The following is a 16,155-nucleotide window of genomic DNA, read 5'->3' as shown; positions in this document are numbered from 1 at the left end:
CAGCACAGCCACGTGGCACACTGCTGTCCCATCAGGGTGACACCAGACACCAGCCCCAGCTGGCCGATGGTGAGAGGGCTTGGGCATCTTGCTGTTACTGTCAGAAGTTATTTTTAAACCACTGCCTCCAATTTAAAATTATCGGCATCATGTGCTGACTGCAGGACTTCAGAATACTCTCCCCTCCTCCTTCTTTCCCTGTCTTTCTGTCCTGCAGTGCTGTCTTCATTGCTCCTCTCTGGATCTGCAGCATGAGCAGAACCACCAGGAGATGGGGGAGGGAATCCCATCCATCACAGCTGGGGTTTGACTAGAGTGAGAATTTGGCTCTATGTGTATATTGCTGTGTTGCAAGGAACCCTGACCATAGGAGGAGGGAATCCTAACAGCATCCTCCCCTGCCATGAAGTGTCCACTGGATCTCAGCTGCTTCCCCTATGCTCTCAGCAGCCCCTCCAATGCTCATGAGGCTGTGTATTTTCTTCTTTTCAAGGCAAGTATTGCTTTGCATGGGGTGAAGGAGGAAAACAGTAACCCCTCTGGTGATCCTGTGGCCAGCCCTTGTGAGAGCAGGGCGTCTGGGGTGGGGGTGACTGCTGTCAACACCACCCAGACCCCCTCCTTCAGAGGGGACCTGATGCATTACACAGGGAGAATTGTGAGAGCTCAGTGAGCTGAACAAGTCAGTCATGGGAAGGAACCCCCCTCAGTACCAAGGCAAATTCAGGCAGGCAGCCTGGGGTGTCAGCAGCCCAGATACATACAAATTACCAGCACTGCGGATTATTCACTCTCACACTGTGCAGGGCCTCTTGGGAAAAAAAAATCTCAGTTATTACATCTGGGCAAATGGGGATTTTTGTACAGTTTAAGGCATCAGATCCTAACAGGGGGGTTGAGGGGCTGGAAGGAGTGGAGGTGATAACAAAAGGGATACAGGATCCTGCCAGTTGCCACCGCAGCACCTTTGAATGGCCTTTGGGGGAGGTCTCCATTTTCTTGAGTGATCCCAAATTGTTTGGGGATGGCTTTTCTGGAGAAAGCCTAAATACGATGGGATATAGGGGAGCTGTTTCAGCTGAGCCCAAATCTGAAGCTGGAAAGATGAAAACAAGGCTCTGAACTCCCAGTCGCTCCATGTTTTGCCTGCTCAGGTCTCTTCTCCTCCTCAGAGCTGAGAATTGAAGGTGGATGAGATCTAATTTCCAGGTGTTTGGTCCAACACTGTAGTGAAGCACTTCTGCTCAGGATGCAAGTACAGGGGAAGCCCTGCTCTGCAGCACACGGCTGTGGCTTTAAGTCCCTGGGAGGCCGGGTGTCAGGTGGCTGCCCCTCATCCCGATTAGCCAGGTCTGGCAGCTCTCTCCTATTCCTGTCCTGCACTATTTATAGTGTGATGGGCTGTCGGGCTCTGCTGTGCTGCAGCTACAGGCAGCCCCGTTTCTGTGCCTCCTGCCTGTCCTTGCATAAAAAGGGGAGATTATTTTTTGGCAAAGCACTGATAAATGGGCAGGAAGAACAAGGGACTTGTACACCCATCTCTGCTATGCGTTGCCACACTCGATGTCCACCTCCAGCACATCCAGGCCTGGGGTTATGCCACTGCTCCCATCCCAAAATGAGCTCAATGCCTTTAAATACCATGTAAACCCTTCCTTCTAAAAGTCTAATTTTACTTGTTTTTTTTTTTCCCCCCTAGTACTCAGTATTGCACAGAGAATGCTGCACAACAGGTATCTTCCTATCACACCTCTAAGAAAATACCACCAAACTATAACATTCAGAAAAAAAGAAAAGTCTGCCTTTAAACATTAATGAGAGCTTGGTACCATTTTAATCTACATGATGTTTGTTTAACCCCGAGACTGTGAAGTGAGAGCACATGACTTAGCTGCTAAACCCACTGGAAGATGTCTGGCCCACGAAATTGGTTTGGATTATTACATAGATCAACTCAAAATTCACTCTCAAAGTTTTGACCTGTTTTTGGTGTTGGGAAAATGCTGCATTGCCTTATAACTGCACAGCTGACATGGGTATAAATACTCTGACCACCACCTGATATTTGTTAATGCAAAGGAAGTGTCATGGTAGGACAGTAGGACATTATTCATGGTTTCCTTGTCCCAGGACTCGAACCACATCTCCCACTAAATTCAATGATGTTCACAAACCACAGATTCTTGAGTAACAGCCCTACATATTGCAAGTGCAGAAACATATTTTGCTCAATTTGTTCCTTCACTGTTTGCTCCTGGGCTAATGCATTTCCACTGAGGCAGAAATGTGGGTCAGTGCCCACCAGGACTGTGCCCAGGGACATGTGTGTCCCTGCAATGACCTGTCCCCCATCTCACTTGCTGGGAGCCCTGGGCTCCATGCCCACTCCATCCCTTCACTCCCAGGCTGCCACGACAATTCCAAGCCCCTCTTGGTCTCCACCTGCCCCGATCCCCCTGGATGAGGAGCTCCATCATTTCCACTCACTTACAAAAAATACTTTCTTCTATTTCCCTCTATCATTCCATCTTCCTCCTTGCTCTCCACCTCCCTAATCTCTCCATCTGCTCCATCCCTCCCTCTCCTACCTTCATCTTTCATCTCTACAGCTCTCCTGGCTCTTCACCTGTCATTCCTCCACCTTCCTCCCATTCCTCTTTCTTCCATCCCACTGTCTCCTTCCTACCTGTTCTCTATCCTTTCATCTCCTTCTTCCACCTCTCCTGTTCCTCCATCCTCTTATCCTTCCAGTTCTGCCACCCCTCCATTTCTCTCATTCCTCCATCTTCCTCCCATCCCTCCATCTCTTCTGTTTCTCTTTCCTCTTTTCCTCTTATTGTTCAATTTCTCCCTCCCTCCCTCCATCTTCCTCCCTTCTCTTTACCTCTCATCCTTCTGTCTGCATCCTCCTCTCTCCATCTCTCTTCCATTTCTCCTATCCTTCTACTCTTCCTAACCTTCTATTTCCCTCTCCCTCCATTTCTCCCATCCCTTTATCCCCCTCTTCCTCCCATCCCTCCATCTCCCACCCTTCCACCTCTCCCACCCATTTGTCTACTGCTCCTCCATCTCTCCTCCCATCCTTCTATTTCCCCTATCCCCCTATTCCTCCAATCAATCCCTTTACCTCCGATCTGTACATCTTCTACTACTCCAGCTTTCTTCCATTTCTCCCATCCCTCCATCTTTTTCCCATCCCTTTATTTTATCCCCCATCTCCTCCCCATCCCTCCATCTCCCACTCTTCCACCTCTTCCATCTACCTTCCATCTCCAGTTCTCCCCCTCCGTCTTTCCCTGCTCTCTCCTCCTCCTCCTTCTCTTCCTCCTCCTCCTCCTCCCCCTGGCTCGCCTCCTCCTCCTCCCCCGCCCGGTACCGCATTGCCGTAGTGCGGGGGGGGCCGCTGCATTGCGCTGCCGCCGTCAATAGGTGGGCCCCTCCCGGGGAGATAAAGCCGCCGGAGCCCAAGCTGGCAGCCTCTGCCGCCCCGACCGCCGCTCCGGTAAGAGCTCCAGCTCCCCCCGGGATCGGGCTGCTCGGAACGGGGGGGGGGGGAGGACCTGGCTGAAGGGGGGGTTGCTGGGGCGGGGGTACGATGCGTGTGCATGGGGTGCTGCTGGCATCGAGAGTGGGGGAGACCCCTGGGATGGAGGGAGAGGATGGGCTTGGGCCGCTCCTTCAGCCCGCAGGTGAGAAACAGCTTGCATCCTGAAAGCTTGAGGAAAGGAAAAAGGTTAACGTTGAAATTAAAGGAAAAAGTGAAAATAAATGAAGATAAATTAGAAAGGGGAGGAAAAAAAAAAAAAACGAAGAAAAAGGGGGGAAAAAAATTAAAAAAAAAAAAAGAAAGAAAAAGAGAGAGAAAAGAAACGGTAAATGAAAATAAAGGAATCCCCCGCTTCAGAAGGGAGCACAGCCGACGCCGGGCACCTGAGCTGGGCTGCGCCATGGCCGGATCCTGCAGTCGTTCAAGGGCAGGGAGGAGGGCCGGGGGTAGCGGGGCTGTCACCACCCGCCCGAATCGCTGTGTGAATGGAAAGTTGCCCCCGACCTGCTTTGCTTCTATGGGCAGCTTCATAAAATTGGATTTTATTAGACGTCAAATTAAAGCTCCTAATTGTGCAGAGCTTCTGTAGCAGCTGCGGCACCATGGTAACCCTGGGAGATGCCAGAACAGATCTATTGATTTTCGTTTTAAGCTTCCTCCCTCTGTTTCATCCAGATTCAGGGCAGCAAAATACCACAAAACCTCCCACAGCAGGCTCAGCTGTGCTGCCCTGCCCCGCTCTTTGCAGCCCAGCTCAGGCAGAGTGAGAGGGCTATTTTTGTCCGTCCCGTTTTTTGGGCACCATGTTGTCACCCAAGAGGTGAAGACACCCAGTGGGGATGGGCACCCATGGCTCCTCCCAGAGTGTGCATGAAATGGAGGGTTTGGAAATGGAATAGGGTTTGGAAAGACCTAGAAGGAAGCAGTGCAGAGCCATCGGAAGGTTGGTGGGTTTTTTTTTTTTTTTCATGGAGGAAGGGCACCTTCGAGGTACTGATGACGTAGCCTTGGGAGCTGGGGGTCTCTAGGAAGGCAGATAATAAAATCATGGTATCTTGCTGAGAGCTGGAGGCTGGAAGTGTTGGCCAGACTGGCCAGTCTCCTTTGGGGGTGGGCTGGATGTGACCCAGCATGAGCAGAGCCATCGAGCCACGGCTGTGCAGCCCCATCTGGACTGGCAATGCTGTCGTGGGGGCTGTGCTGACGCTGCCTTTTTTTACCCTTTACAGCCTCTCCATAAACTCAGCTGCATCCCCAGCGCTCCCCCCACCGCCCGCCCTCCACACGTAGCCCACCAGCATGGGGAAGGAGAAGACGCACATCAACATTGTCGTCATCGGGCATGTGGACTCTGGGAAATCCACCACCACCGGGCACCTCATCTACAAATGCGGGGGCATTGACAAAAGGACCATTGAGAAATTCGAGAAGGAGGCTGCCGAGGTGAGGAGAATGAGCCCCGCCGTGTCCCCTGCTCCATGCTGATGTCCCATGGGCAATGCGCCCCTTCTCCCGGTGATGCCGTTCTCGTATCTTCCTACCTGTGTTCCCATCTCTTTATTCCCTCTGCATCCCAAGTCTTCCCGGCTCCTGCGGCCCATTGGTCCATTGGGTGCTTGCCCCCAATGGTGATCCCACCACCTGGGGATTTGGAAGATGGATTGTGGTGCTAGCAGAAATAGTGAGGATTCTGGGAGAGCCACAGTGCTAGAGGGCATGAAATTCCCCCTAAATGTTGTGCATGAGGAGGAAAAACCTCATAAATCCCTCCCTGCCCTGTGCACGACCATGAATTTCACCCTATAACATGTCCTTCCAGCATTATGGTGCAACCAGCATCAGCTGGAGTATGAATTTGGTCCACTTGGCTAAAGATCCATCCCCTTAATGGGGGTTGATTGGTAGCCTTCTGTATAGGAAAGCAGGCATGGAGTATAGGCATTTAAGCTGAATTCTTTTGTTTAGCTTCTCGAATGGTGACATCTGTAGCAAAGTCGTAGTGCAGGCATTTCTCAGGCTGTCGTGCTGCAAAGCACCACCCAATGCCTGTAATGTGGCACAGATCAAAGAGGAAAAAATATTCTGAGGGACAGAGAAGAACGTTGCAAATGGGAAGAGCTGGGAAAATAAGTGATAAGAGCTGGGAAAATAAGTGATGGTAAATTCTAGAGAGGTGGGTGAGCCAGGAGCAGGCTGGCTGTGTTAGCCATGGGGCAGCTCTGGTCAGAAGATGTCTCATCATCATCATGTCATGAACCTTCTATAAATCTTTAATGCAGCCATCCCTTAATATTTTCTGGACAAAACCTCACATTTAGAAGAAAAGAGAGAGAGGAAAAATAAAAAAAGAAGCCTTCAGAGCTGCCATTCCTGAGAGTACATCTTGCTGTCTGTCTGCTTGAACCCTTTGAATGTGCCAATAGCATCTGAGCTACACCACCCCTTCTCCTGCCTCATTGTCAGTCTTGTCTTGCCGCCCTTAAGAGCAGAGCCTCTTCCTTAGAATAAAACCCTCTCTTTCCTTCATTTTAAAATGATTGCTGCTATCCCTTGATGTATGTCCAGCCCCTTACCTCCAGATCAGGTATGGCACGATGAGGTTATCACGTACATGATTGCAGCTGTGTTAATTGAGCAGACATTTCCCCTGACTTGCCAGAATATGCGGGGACTGGAGCTGCTATTAATAGCCTATTGACTGAGCTTACCGACTCCATTTTCTGATGCAGGGCTGGGGAAGGGTTTTCTTCCATTAGGTGGCATTCTCAGGAAATGGAGGCCTGCGTGCACCCAAAAAAAGCTATCAGAGAACACAGGCTGGTTTCGTGTTATTTTCTTTTTCCTAAGAGAAAAGATTTTATTTTACTTCTTGATTTCAAGGGCAGAAGGAGCAGTACCTCCAAGGGAGGAATTTTGAAATTCCTCTTTAAAAAAAGAAAAAGAAAAAAAAACCCCCAAACCCAAAAACCAACAGTATTTGTGTTCTCCAAATAGAAAGCTGTCCCTTTGCTGGGGTCTGTTGGAGGAAATTCAGGCAGTCCTGACACCAAACAGTGAAGGTATTGTGCAATGCTAGATAATGCAGTGGGGTTTTTTTTGTTTTTGTTTTTCAACAGCAGCTCTGGGTAATTGAATATACCCTATGGAAGGAGGGGAGCTGTTTGCTAAATAAAGGATCTCGCTTGCCTTCAGGTTATGTCCTGCACGTTCTGGAGGGGGGACACAGAATAGACAGCTTTTGGTTGGCTATGGATCCCTGCGCTTCCTATGAGGAAATGCCAGGTTTTAGGATAAGCTTGGTGCTCCCACAACCAGCTGCACCCTGGGGCCTTCTCTGTGCCTCAGGTTCCCCACCCCTAAGCGTAGTGCTGATGGCTGAAAGGCTGTGGGGTTTGCTGGTTGAGCTCCTGCCTGAGCGAGCCTCATTATTAATGCACTGCACAAAATAAATCTCTTTTTCCTTAACCCTCCTCTTGGCTTGGGCAGTAAATTAGCACGCTCTAATGATGCCCTAAATATCCCCCAGCAAGGGAGAGAGTGGGTGTGCATGCTGGAGAGGGTTAACCTCCCAGCTCCCACTCTGCATCTTTTGCCATATTGAAGCAAAGATGTGATTCTGGATTTTTCCACCCCCTGCTCCTGCAGGCACAGAGCTCGGGGCTGCCCGCTGGGGCTGCGGCATCACCCAGCACTCTCTCTGAGGAAGGGGAGGTTTGCTCTGGCTTTAGGATTTTGGCTGTAATCCCCCTCCCCCACCCCGAGCAAGCTGCAAAGTCATCGCAGCGCTCGGCTGTTACATAAAGGGGCTGGCATCGTTAATTCCTCGTGCTGCTTTGGCACGGGGCTGCGATGCGGGAGGGATGTGGGGCACAGAGATCCCATCCCGGTGCAGGCAGGGTGCGTTGGGTGCGGTGCTGCAGCATCCTCCCCGGTGAGAAGCACTGGAGCGCTCGCTGCCTGCCAGCAGGAGGCATTTCCCTCCGGATCGGTGATCTATAATGGCCCATTATGAGTTTTATGCACTGATGCTCCAGAAGAAATCGCTGCTGCAGACGTGGGACCGTGGTACAGCACCTCCGTCCTTGCGAGGCAGTTACAGCACATTACGTCATCAGCAAATGACCTATTTCTCTAGCTGAATTCTATTTTCCACCTTAGAAAACTTGCCTCTCCAGCCAAGATCTGGTGATCGGCACATGTTAATCCTCTGGTCCACCTGGGCTACCCTAGGGCACCGTGGGGCACGGCTGAGCTTGTCCTCCCCCTTCTATGCAGGATCCCTGTTCAGAACCTGGGGAAGGTCTGGCTCTGCTTGGTGGAGTCAATGGACACCGACCCAAAGGAAGCAGCATCCTAATTTTACCAGGGTGTGAGCTTTATTGCAGGGCAGAGAGATTTTCAGTGGCTCGTCTCACCCAGCGTGATTTTCTACATGACAATGTTGGCTGGGATTTTGGCCATTTGGCAGTGACAGTTGGTCTGACTGCAGCTCGCAGTCACTTTTCGTGTAAATTCACACACTCTGTGGCAAAAATCAATCAAGTTTCTGTTCAGCTCCTAGCAACCCTCTTGCATTTCGATGTCTTTTAACCCATTCCCCCTCTACGTCCTGTTAGTTTGGGGCTCCCTCGCTTAGCAATGGCTTTTCCCTCTATCCAGCTGTCTCGTGTTCACTTAAAAGATTAAAACACAGCAGCAAGAAGCTTTCCAGCACTGCTGTGTAATTCTGTATCAATGTGATTTCACAGCAGCCCTGCAGAGTTGCGGCATCTCATAGAGGAGACATTTCTGGTCTTGGCTCCAGCTTCTTATCCAGTCCCACCATGAATCCTCTTCGTAGCTCTGCTTCCAACCTCTTCTCCATCCTACTGGGGAATGTGTTTAGAACCATATCTCCTTTCCTCAGCGTGTACTGATGTATAGATTGTGGCTGCCATTGACTTTAGGGGGTTTGCAGTGTGACCTTTTGCCTTCATGGCTATGGGAAATGGAATGTGCTCCATTAGTGGGAGGTGCCCTGGGTTTGGGGATCTGATCAGCTCTCGCCTTTGTCTTGAACAGATGGGGAAAGGGTCCTTCAAATACGCCTGGGTGCTGGACAAGCTGAAGGCTGAGCGTGAGCGTGGCATCACCATTGACATCTCACTGTGGAAATTCGAGACCACCAAGTACTACATCACCATCATCGATGCGCCCGGCCACAGGGACTTCATCAAGAACATGATCACAGGCACATCCCAGGTGAGAACGGGAGGCCAGGAGCTGCTGGATGTGGGAGGTTGAGTTGGCACCAGTGAGTGGTGGTGAGCAGGATCCGTGCAAGAGGTGGCACCAGATCTCTCTCTGGATGCTGAGGAAAGGGTTTCCTTGGGCAAAAAGGAGTGCTACAGCACTTCCCTTACTTGTATGATCTGGGGAATGACTCTGAGAAGCAACAGGATGATGTGAGCTATAGGTCTTTTAGTGAGAATGTCTCCCATGTTGTTTTAGCCTCAGACAACTCAGGCAAACAAGAAGCTTCCCACAGACCATTAGGTTTTATTGGCCAGATGAGACTCAGTGGGCCTTTTCTCTTTTTCTCAAAACAGCCATCTTTGTTCCATAAACCACACCACAATGTCAAACTGTGGTCTGTGTCCCCAGGGCAAGATAGCTTCTCCCTGTTGTGCTGCACTGCACTGCAGGGCATTTCTGCATCCCAGATCCCTTCATGGGCACTGGGTGAGGCTTGTTGCATGTCCCTTGATGCCACCTGGGTAGTGCACGCCTTTTGCCAAAGGCAGACAGCTTCTGTCATTGATTCTGAGGACAGGAGTAAGCTGTGGGAGCTCCTCCATCAACCATGGAGATTTTTGGAAAGACTTTAGTGAGGTTTTAGGTGAGGCTTTGGCCCCGCAACCATGGGATGTCAAGATGAGGTCCTGGTTCGATCCACATAGCTTAGAAAGATCCATTCTGTTGTCTAACATATTGCGAAAGCATTCACAATTGGCAAGAATAAAATAACATGGGTCAGGGTTGAGGTAGATCAGCAGGGTTTTGGGTAGCAGCTGGCAAGGCATCTGCCTAAGGCATGTTCATTCTGAGTAACGTTCCCTTTGGGATGTAGAGCTCCCCAGAGCAGCATTCTCAGGGACAGCAGCAGCTCATCATCTCTCTCCTCCCAGGCTGACTGCGCCGTGCTGATAGTTGCTGCTGGCGTCGGTGAGTTTGAAGCTGGCATCTCCAAGAACGGGCAGACCCGTGAGCATGCCCTGCTGGCTTACACTTTGGGGGTGAAGCAGCTCATCGTGGGCATCAACAAGATGGATTCCACGGAGCCTGCATACAGCGAGAAGCGCTATGATGAGATCGTCAAGGAGGTCAGCGCCTACATCAAGAAGATTGGCTACAACCCAGCCACGGTTCCCTTCGTGCCCATCTCGGGCTGGCACGGGGACAACATGCTGGAGCCATCCCCCAATGTAAGTGTGTTGTTGTGTCGTGCTGTTCCCCCATTCTAAATGTCTGCATCCAGGCTGAGGTTGGTTTTGGTGCTGTGAAAGCCACAGGCGTGCTTCTTGCACCCGTCATGCGCAGTGGCCCATGTTGCTGGTGTAGATGTTTGTCACGTCGCTGTGATTGTGCTGGGATGAATGGGCACAGTGTGCATGCTTCTTGTTGTACCGTGGCCAGACATCCCAGTGGCTTTCCGTGAGCATCCTTGCATGATCTGTGGGTCCTTGCTTCTGGGATCTGATTTAAAAATTTCGCTTCGTCAGACCCATGGTGACATTAGAGCCAGCCACAGCAATTGTCATGCTCAGCAGGAACAACATGAGTGGTTTTAGGGCATTGTTTTCCCAGGCAAACAACACGATCTGGTTGCAGGGCTGGAGCAGTTCCCACTGCACAGCCGGGCTAACACGTGCTGCATATTGGGCGCTTCTTCGCATCGGTGCCGTATCAGCTGCACCCATGTTCCACTGCTGGGACTCCAATTTTTAAGGCAATTTTTGCATGGGAATGTACCATGATTTCCTCGAGCATCCATTTGGGGTTTCTCCTTGGCCAGCTGATTCCAAAGTAGCCTCTCCCTTCGTGTATCCGTGCTGATGATAAAACGATAGGGCGCTATTTCTTCATATGATGGCAAAGGAGAAGGAAGAGATTGAAGAGGCATGGGGGTTCTTTGTCAGACCAGATGCCAATAGCAGTTGTTACTCATATCTTTTTTTGGAGAAAAAGCTCCCCCACCTTCAGTCTTCTAAAGACTAAAGAGGGTCTTTTGACCTCGAGCAAGTTGCTGAAACAGTGGTACCTTGGGAAACCAACTGGAAACTCAACACTTCAGGGGGATTTAGGACTTCGCTTGAGGATTTGGGGTCAGCACTCCAAAAAGAGGGAGGCAACGTGTCAAAGTACAGCCAACGGAGATTGGGATTGAGAGCCTGAACTAGAGGAGTGCTGCAATGCAACCTCACACCAACCTGGCATGTAGCTCACAGCCTTGCACAGGAAAGACAGCTCATGAGAAGCTTGGGGCTAGCTTGCAACAAGTGAGTTTTTGGGAGATTCCTTTCCCCTGTAGAATGGAGCTAGGATAAGGTCAGCTGCGGTCATGCCAAGCCCAGCTGCATAGTTCCTGGGTGCCTCCAAATCAGGCTCCAAATGTCAGCAGCTGCTGAGCAGGGAAGATGATCCTGAACAATTCGCTATTAATAGGCTGCAGAGGGGAGGCACAGGGTAGGAAGGGCCTCACTGACTTTGTACCTCAGATGGGAGGCTGGGAGAGTCAGGGGGGAAGAACTGGCTGTGGGCTGGGAGTCCAGGGAAACTCTGCTGAAAGGATGCATGGATATTCTGTATCCCATGATGTGGTCCTCAGGGTTCCCTCCCACCTTTGTGGGGACAGAGTCCATCTCCCCACATTGCACTACTTCTAGGAAAGCTTGGGTGGGAATCCAGTGCCAATCTCTCTAACTTACTACTCCTCACCCCCCAAAAAAGCTCTGATTATTCTCGCTTGCATATTTCCAGCTGAGTTTCACTAGAGCAAGAGGCAGCCAGGTGGCTTGTCCATCCATCAGGGGACAGACAGCCACGGTTGAGGTTGGAACTAGTTGATCTTTAAGGTCCCCTCCAACCTAAGCCATTCTGTGATGCTATGCTTGTGCAGTGGTGTAGCAGCTGCATCCCATGAGGCTGCATGGACATGGGGCTGGAGCCAGCCCTACATGGGAGAATGTAGCCCATGGCCCTGGTGCACAGAATTGCTAGGCTAACCAAAAAAATGACAGTTTGACATTTTCTAGCTTTTTGGCAAGTGGAGTTTTGCATTATGCTGGCTTTCTGTTGCTGCATCTGACAGAATGAGGCCACTGGTGGGTTTTGGAGTCTTTTGCTCTGAGGGGTACTGCAGCCCAAATACACCTCATCTGTGATGCAAGGTTGGGATGTATGGGGCACAGAGTGGGCAAAACTGGAGAGATGTGACTGCTTTATAAAATAAGTTAATATAATATAAGTTAATATAAGTTGGAGTGCATTAGGAATTAAAGCTCAGCTGTTAATGAGGGGAGCTTGAGCTTGCAGCACCCGTGGCTGACAACACTGGGTTAACACACAACCTGTCAGACTGTGTTACGTCAGACCCTGTTTCTGCCACGGAGCTGTGGAATAGTTATGGCTTTTGGGAAATGGATTTGGGGTGAGCAAAGTTTTGTTGTACAATGGTGTGCTTTGGGCGACAAATAGCAGCCAAGGATCCGATGCTGGGCAGAATTATCTGTGACAAACAATCCTGCCTCTCAGCAGCTTTGAGGAAACTCGGTGGCTCTTCAGTCCCTGTGCTGAGGGCTGGATACATGTGGCTGGTGTGGGAAGGCAACACCTTTGCATTAGGAATGGAGGCTGCAGGTTTGCTGGGTTTAACCACTTTCATCCTTTTTCTTCTGCTCATGGATGTTTCACATATTTCTAGGAGAGAGAATGGGGATGGGGCTGGATGAAGGGATGCAGGTGAACGTGCAGAGATGGTGTAACGCAAAGATCTTAACAAACCCAAATAAATCCAGGCTGCAGCTAAACCAGCTCCACGCAAGTTGCCCTAGTGGGACACTTCAGGGGGACCATCTCAGGGTGCTGAGGACAGGCACGCTCAATGCATACCGTTGCTATTCTGTTTGCAGATGCCTTGGTTCAAAGGCTGGAAGGTGGAACGCAAGGAAGGCAATGCGAGCGGGGTGTCCCTCCTGGAGGCCCTGGACACCATCCTGCCCCCAACCCGCCCCACAGACAAACCCCTGCGCCTGCCCCTCCAGGATGTCTACAAAATTGGAGGTGAGCTACCATCAGTGTGACTCTTTTTAATTGTAGACTTCCTTCCGCAGGGATTTGGGGGATGATGTTTCCAGGTATTGGGAAGCTGGAGGGATTGGACTTCTTGAAATTCAAATAATACTGGGGAGAAGGGTATTTGCTCCAGGGCAAAGATCCCATGCGAGATTTTGGATTGGAGGCAGACGTGCCCAAAGATGCCTAGAGATGTGAGAGGAAAGCAGTGAGCTCTCCTCAGTGAACACGATGCCAAAATGGCTGCAGATTTGGGTGTCTCAGAGGTCACAGCTGGTATAACCAGGTGGAGACCAGCCAAGAATGAGATTCTGCTTGGCTGTGGTCATTGATGCTCCCAAATGCTGGTGTCCATCAGCAGCACCTCCATGTGTCCAACTGCACCACGGGACCAGCCTTTTAGGGAACATGGACAGTGATGTGGGCACTTCTCAGGGCTTTAAATATCCTTTTGCTCTCTGTCCTGCTGGCAGCACCTGGGCAGCCCCACAGAGGCATTTCCAGCCCTTTCCATACTTTTCAAAGAGCACGTGCATTGCAGAAACTGGCCATGTAGAATGGTTCTCCCTCACTTTTAGTAAGCATTTTAATGCAAGCTTTTGTTTGCAACAGAGATGACAGATGGTGGGCAGCTCTGCATCCTCTTCTGTCTCAGCTAGGGGAAAGACAGGATTTTGCCACGGGATTGGGCAGGTCCTTAGAAAGCAGAGACACTGTGGGAAGGGTGGAACTGAAGGCAATAGAGTTGGTGTGGAAAAGTGGATGGATCCCACCAGCCTCTTCTGCAGGTTTTTTCTCTTAATGTTTCTTCATATCAATCTACAGGTGAGTTTTCCTCAAATCTCCTGTTGACACGAAGTGCAGAATGTCCCATTCACCTAATTTAGTTCAGTTTTGCACACGTGCTGCAATGTTCCTGGTCCTCTGCACAAGAGGGAATGGCTGCTGCAAAGGAAGAATTTCCAGGGCATGTAATTGCTCATGGCCTTTAAACTATGATGCAACCCTACATTTTTCTTTTTTTTTACAAAACATTGAGTAGAAAGCGCTGATTAACTATATTTTTGAAGACCCTAAAGTTGATCTTGCAGCTAATAACTGATTTTTCGTTTGTCAAGAAACAAATGTAGTCTCTGATAACAGCCATTGGAGATGCCCTGCTGCCCATCATGTGCTTCGTGTGTGACATTCTGCTCTGATCTCTCCTTGCCCCTGCAGGAATTGGCACAGTTCCTGTGGGCCGAGTGGAGACTGGCATCCTGCGACCCGGCATGGTGGTCACCTTTGCCCCTGTGAACATCACCACTGAGGTGAAATCGGTGGAGATGCACCATGAGGCACTGAGCGAGGCTCTGCCTGGAGACAATGTTGGCTTCAACGTGAAGAATGTCTCCGTCAAGGACATCCGCCGTGGGAATGTCTGTGGGGACAGCAAGTCAGACCCGCCGCAGGAGGCAGCACAGTTCACGTCTCAGGTTAGCTGATTAGAATTCTGTTCTGTTCCATTCCACTTTTGTTCTACTCCATTCCACTCCATTCCATTCTGTCCCCAACATCCAACAGCTCACAGCCTCGCACAGCTGATATCAAGGAGATAAAACCCTGGGGAACAACGTACCCACCAGGGAAAGCTGGACATTTTAGAGATTTCCTGGGGGTTAAGCCTTGTCTTTGAAATTTTCACACTGGTGCACATGAAAATGGTCGCTCCCTCTCCCAAATGCAGCTGGAGAAGAGCAGGACTAGATAACCTCTCACAGTGAGGTACCTACACCCTTGTCCTTCTGTGTTCTGAATAAATAAATAATAGCTTAAGTAATGCTTTAAACGAAGGAAGGATTCTGCCATGAAAGCCAATTAGCTCTTCTCTGTGTGTGGCACGTGATGGCGTTGATTTCCCAACCTTGCTGGTCCTTGCTGGCACCGAGCTGTGCAAGACCCCATAGCCAAGTCCCTTTGGACCTTGTTGTGTCCCATAGGTGATCATCCTGAACCACCCCGGGCAGATCAGTGCCGGATACTCACCTGTCATCGACTGCCACACCGCACACATCGCCTGCAAGTTTGCTGAGCTGAAGGAGAAGATCGACCGGCGCTCCGGCAAGAAGCTGGAGGACAACCCCAAATCCCTGAAATCAGGCGATGCGGCCATCGTGGAGATGATTCCTGGCAAGCCGATGTGTGTGGAGAGCTTCTCCCAGTACCCACCTCTTGGTAAGGGAATGGCTCCTATGTGGTGTCCCGTGGAGGAGCAGGGAGGCTGCTTGGGCGCAGACCTCACACTGGTCATGCTGAACCTCCCACTGGTCAGACAGGAGGCAGAGGGAGGTGCACGTGTTCCATTGCTGCTCCATCTGTGAAGTCTCACCATGAGCTGGGTTAGAGGGGTGGGACAGGCTCTCTCCTGAGCTGGGTTTTCCCTATGGGAATTGCTGCAATACAGCACTGTGCAGGAGTGTTTCTCAGCTTCCCTATCTCTACCCTGACATCAGGGGAAGAATCGGAGCCTTTCACAGGGTGGCACAGGCACATCACTCATCCTCTTCCATTCCCCAGGCCGCTTTGCTGTCCGTGACATGCGGCAGACCGTGGCTGTGGGCGTCATCAAGAACGTGGAGAAGAAGAGCGGCGGGGCTGGCAAAGTCACCAAGTCTGCCCAGAAGGCCCAGAAGGCTGGCAAATGAATCGTGGGCTCCCAGTGCGTAGCGCAGAAACCATCCCTGACACCAGGACGCTGCCACCGTCTCCCCCCGGCGCATGTGTGCACATCAGCTTGTAAGAGTTTATATGTCAACGACTGGATGCTCACCATTAAGGTCCAGTGGAAATTCTTTAAAAGGAAAAGCATGTTCCAGCGTTTGTGAGGCTTCATGTTAATTTTACCAATAAAACTGGTACAACATCCACAGTGGAAAAAAATAACAAACAAAACAAAAACAACCAACAACAACAACAAAAAAAAAACCAAACCAACCAACCCCAAAAGTGTGGAGCTCTGTGTGCGTGTGTGTGTCATTGAGAGGGGCTGGTTTTCTGGGTCTGTTTGGGGCAGATGTTGGGATGGCCACAGGCAGGGATGGGAGCACCCGTGGGCACCCAACAACAGCTGTTCCCTGGCTCTCACCCCTAGACCAGGTTTATGGGCTCATTTCCTTGGCATAAAGCAGGGGCTCTTGCAGTGGAGTTTTGTTATTCTTAACCTGCTCCACTCTCTAACATCAGTTATCACGACCCTTAATTATTATCTTTTCCATGCTGAATAAGCTTGAGTTAAA

The 16,155-nt window shown here is 50.5% G+C and overlaps 1 protein-coding gene across 1 annotated transcript; it reads left to right on the top strand.

Annotated features, from left to right (window-relative positions):
* Positions 1–4,846: 4,846 nt before the first annotated feature.
* Positions 4,847–15,845, top strand: EEF1A2 (eukaryotic translation elongation factor 1 alpha 2; the record flags this gene model as incomplete). The annotated part of the gene is made up of 7 exons (XM_079543368.1): positions 4,847–4,990; positions 8,609–8,788; positions 9,715–10,011; positions 12,718–12,868; positions 14,099–14,355; positions 14,860–15,094; positions 15,437–15,845. The coding sequence occupies 7 exons, from the start codon at positions 4,847–4,849 to the stop codon at positions 15,562–15,564; spliced, it is 1,392 nt and encodes a 463-aa protein (XP_079399494.1). The 3' UTR covers positions 15,565–15,845.
* Positions 15,846–16,155: the final 310 nt, after the last annotated feature.

Source organism: Tetrao urogallus, assembly GCF_951394365.1.
Source record: "Tetrao urogallus genome assembly, chromosome: 16".
In the NCBI taxonomy this organism is placed as follows: domain Eukaryota; kingdom Metazoa; phylum Chordata; class Aves; order Galliformes; family Phasianidae; genus Tetrao; species Tetrao urogallus.
This window is presented reverse-complemented; position numbering and strand designations above follow the sequence as displayed.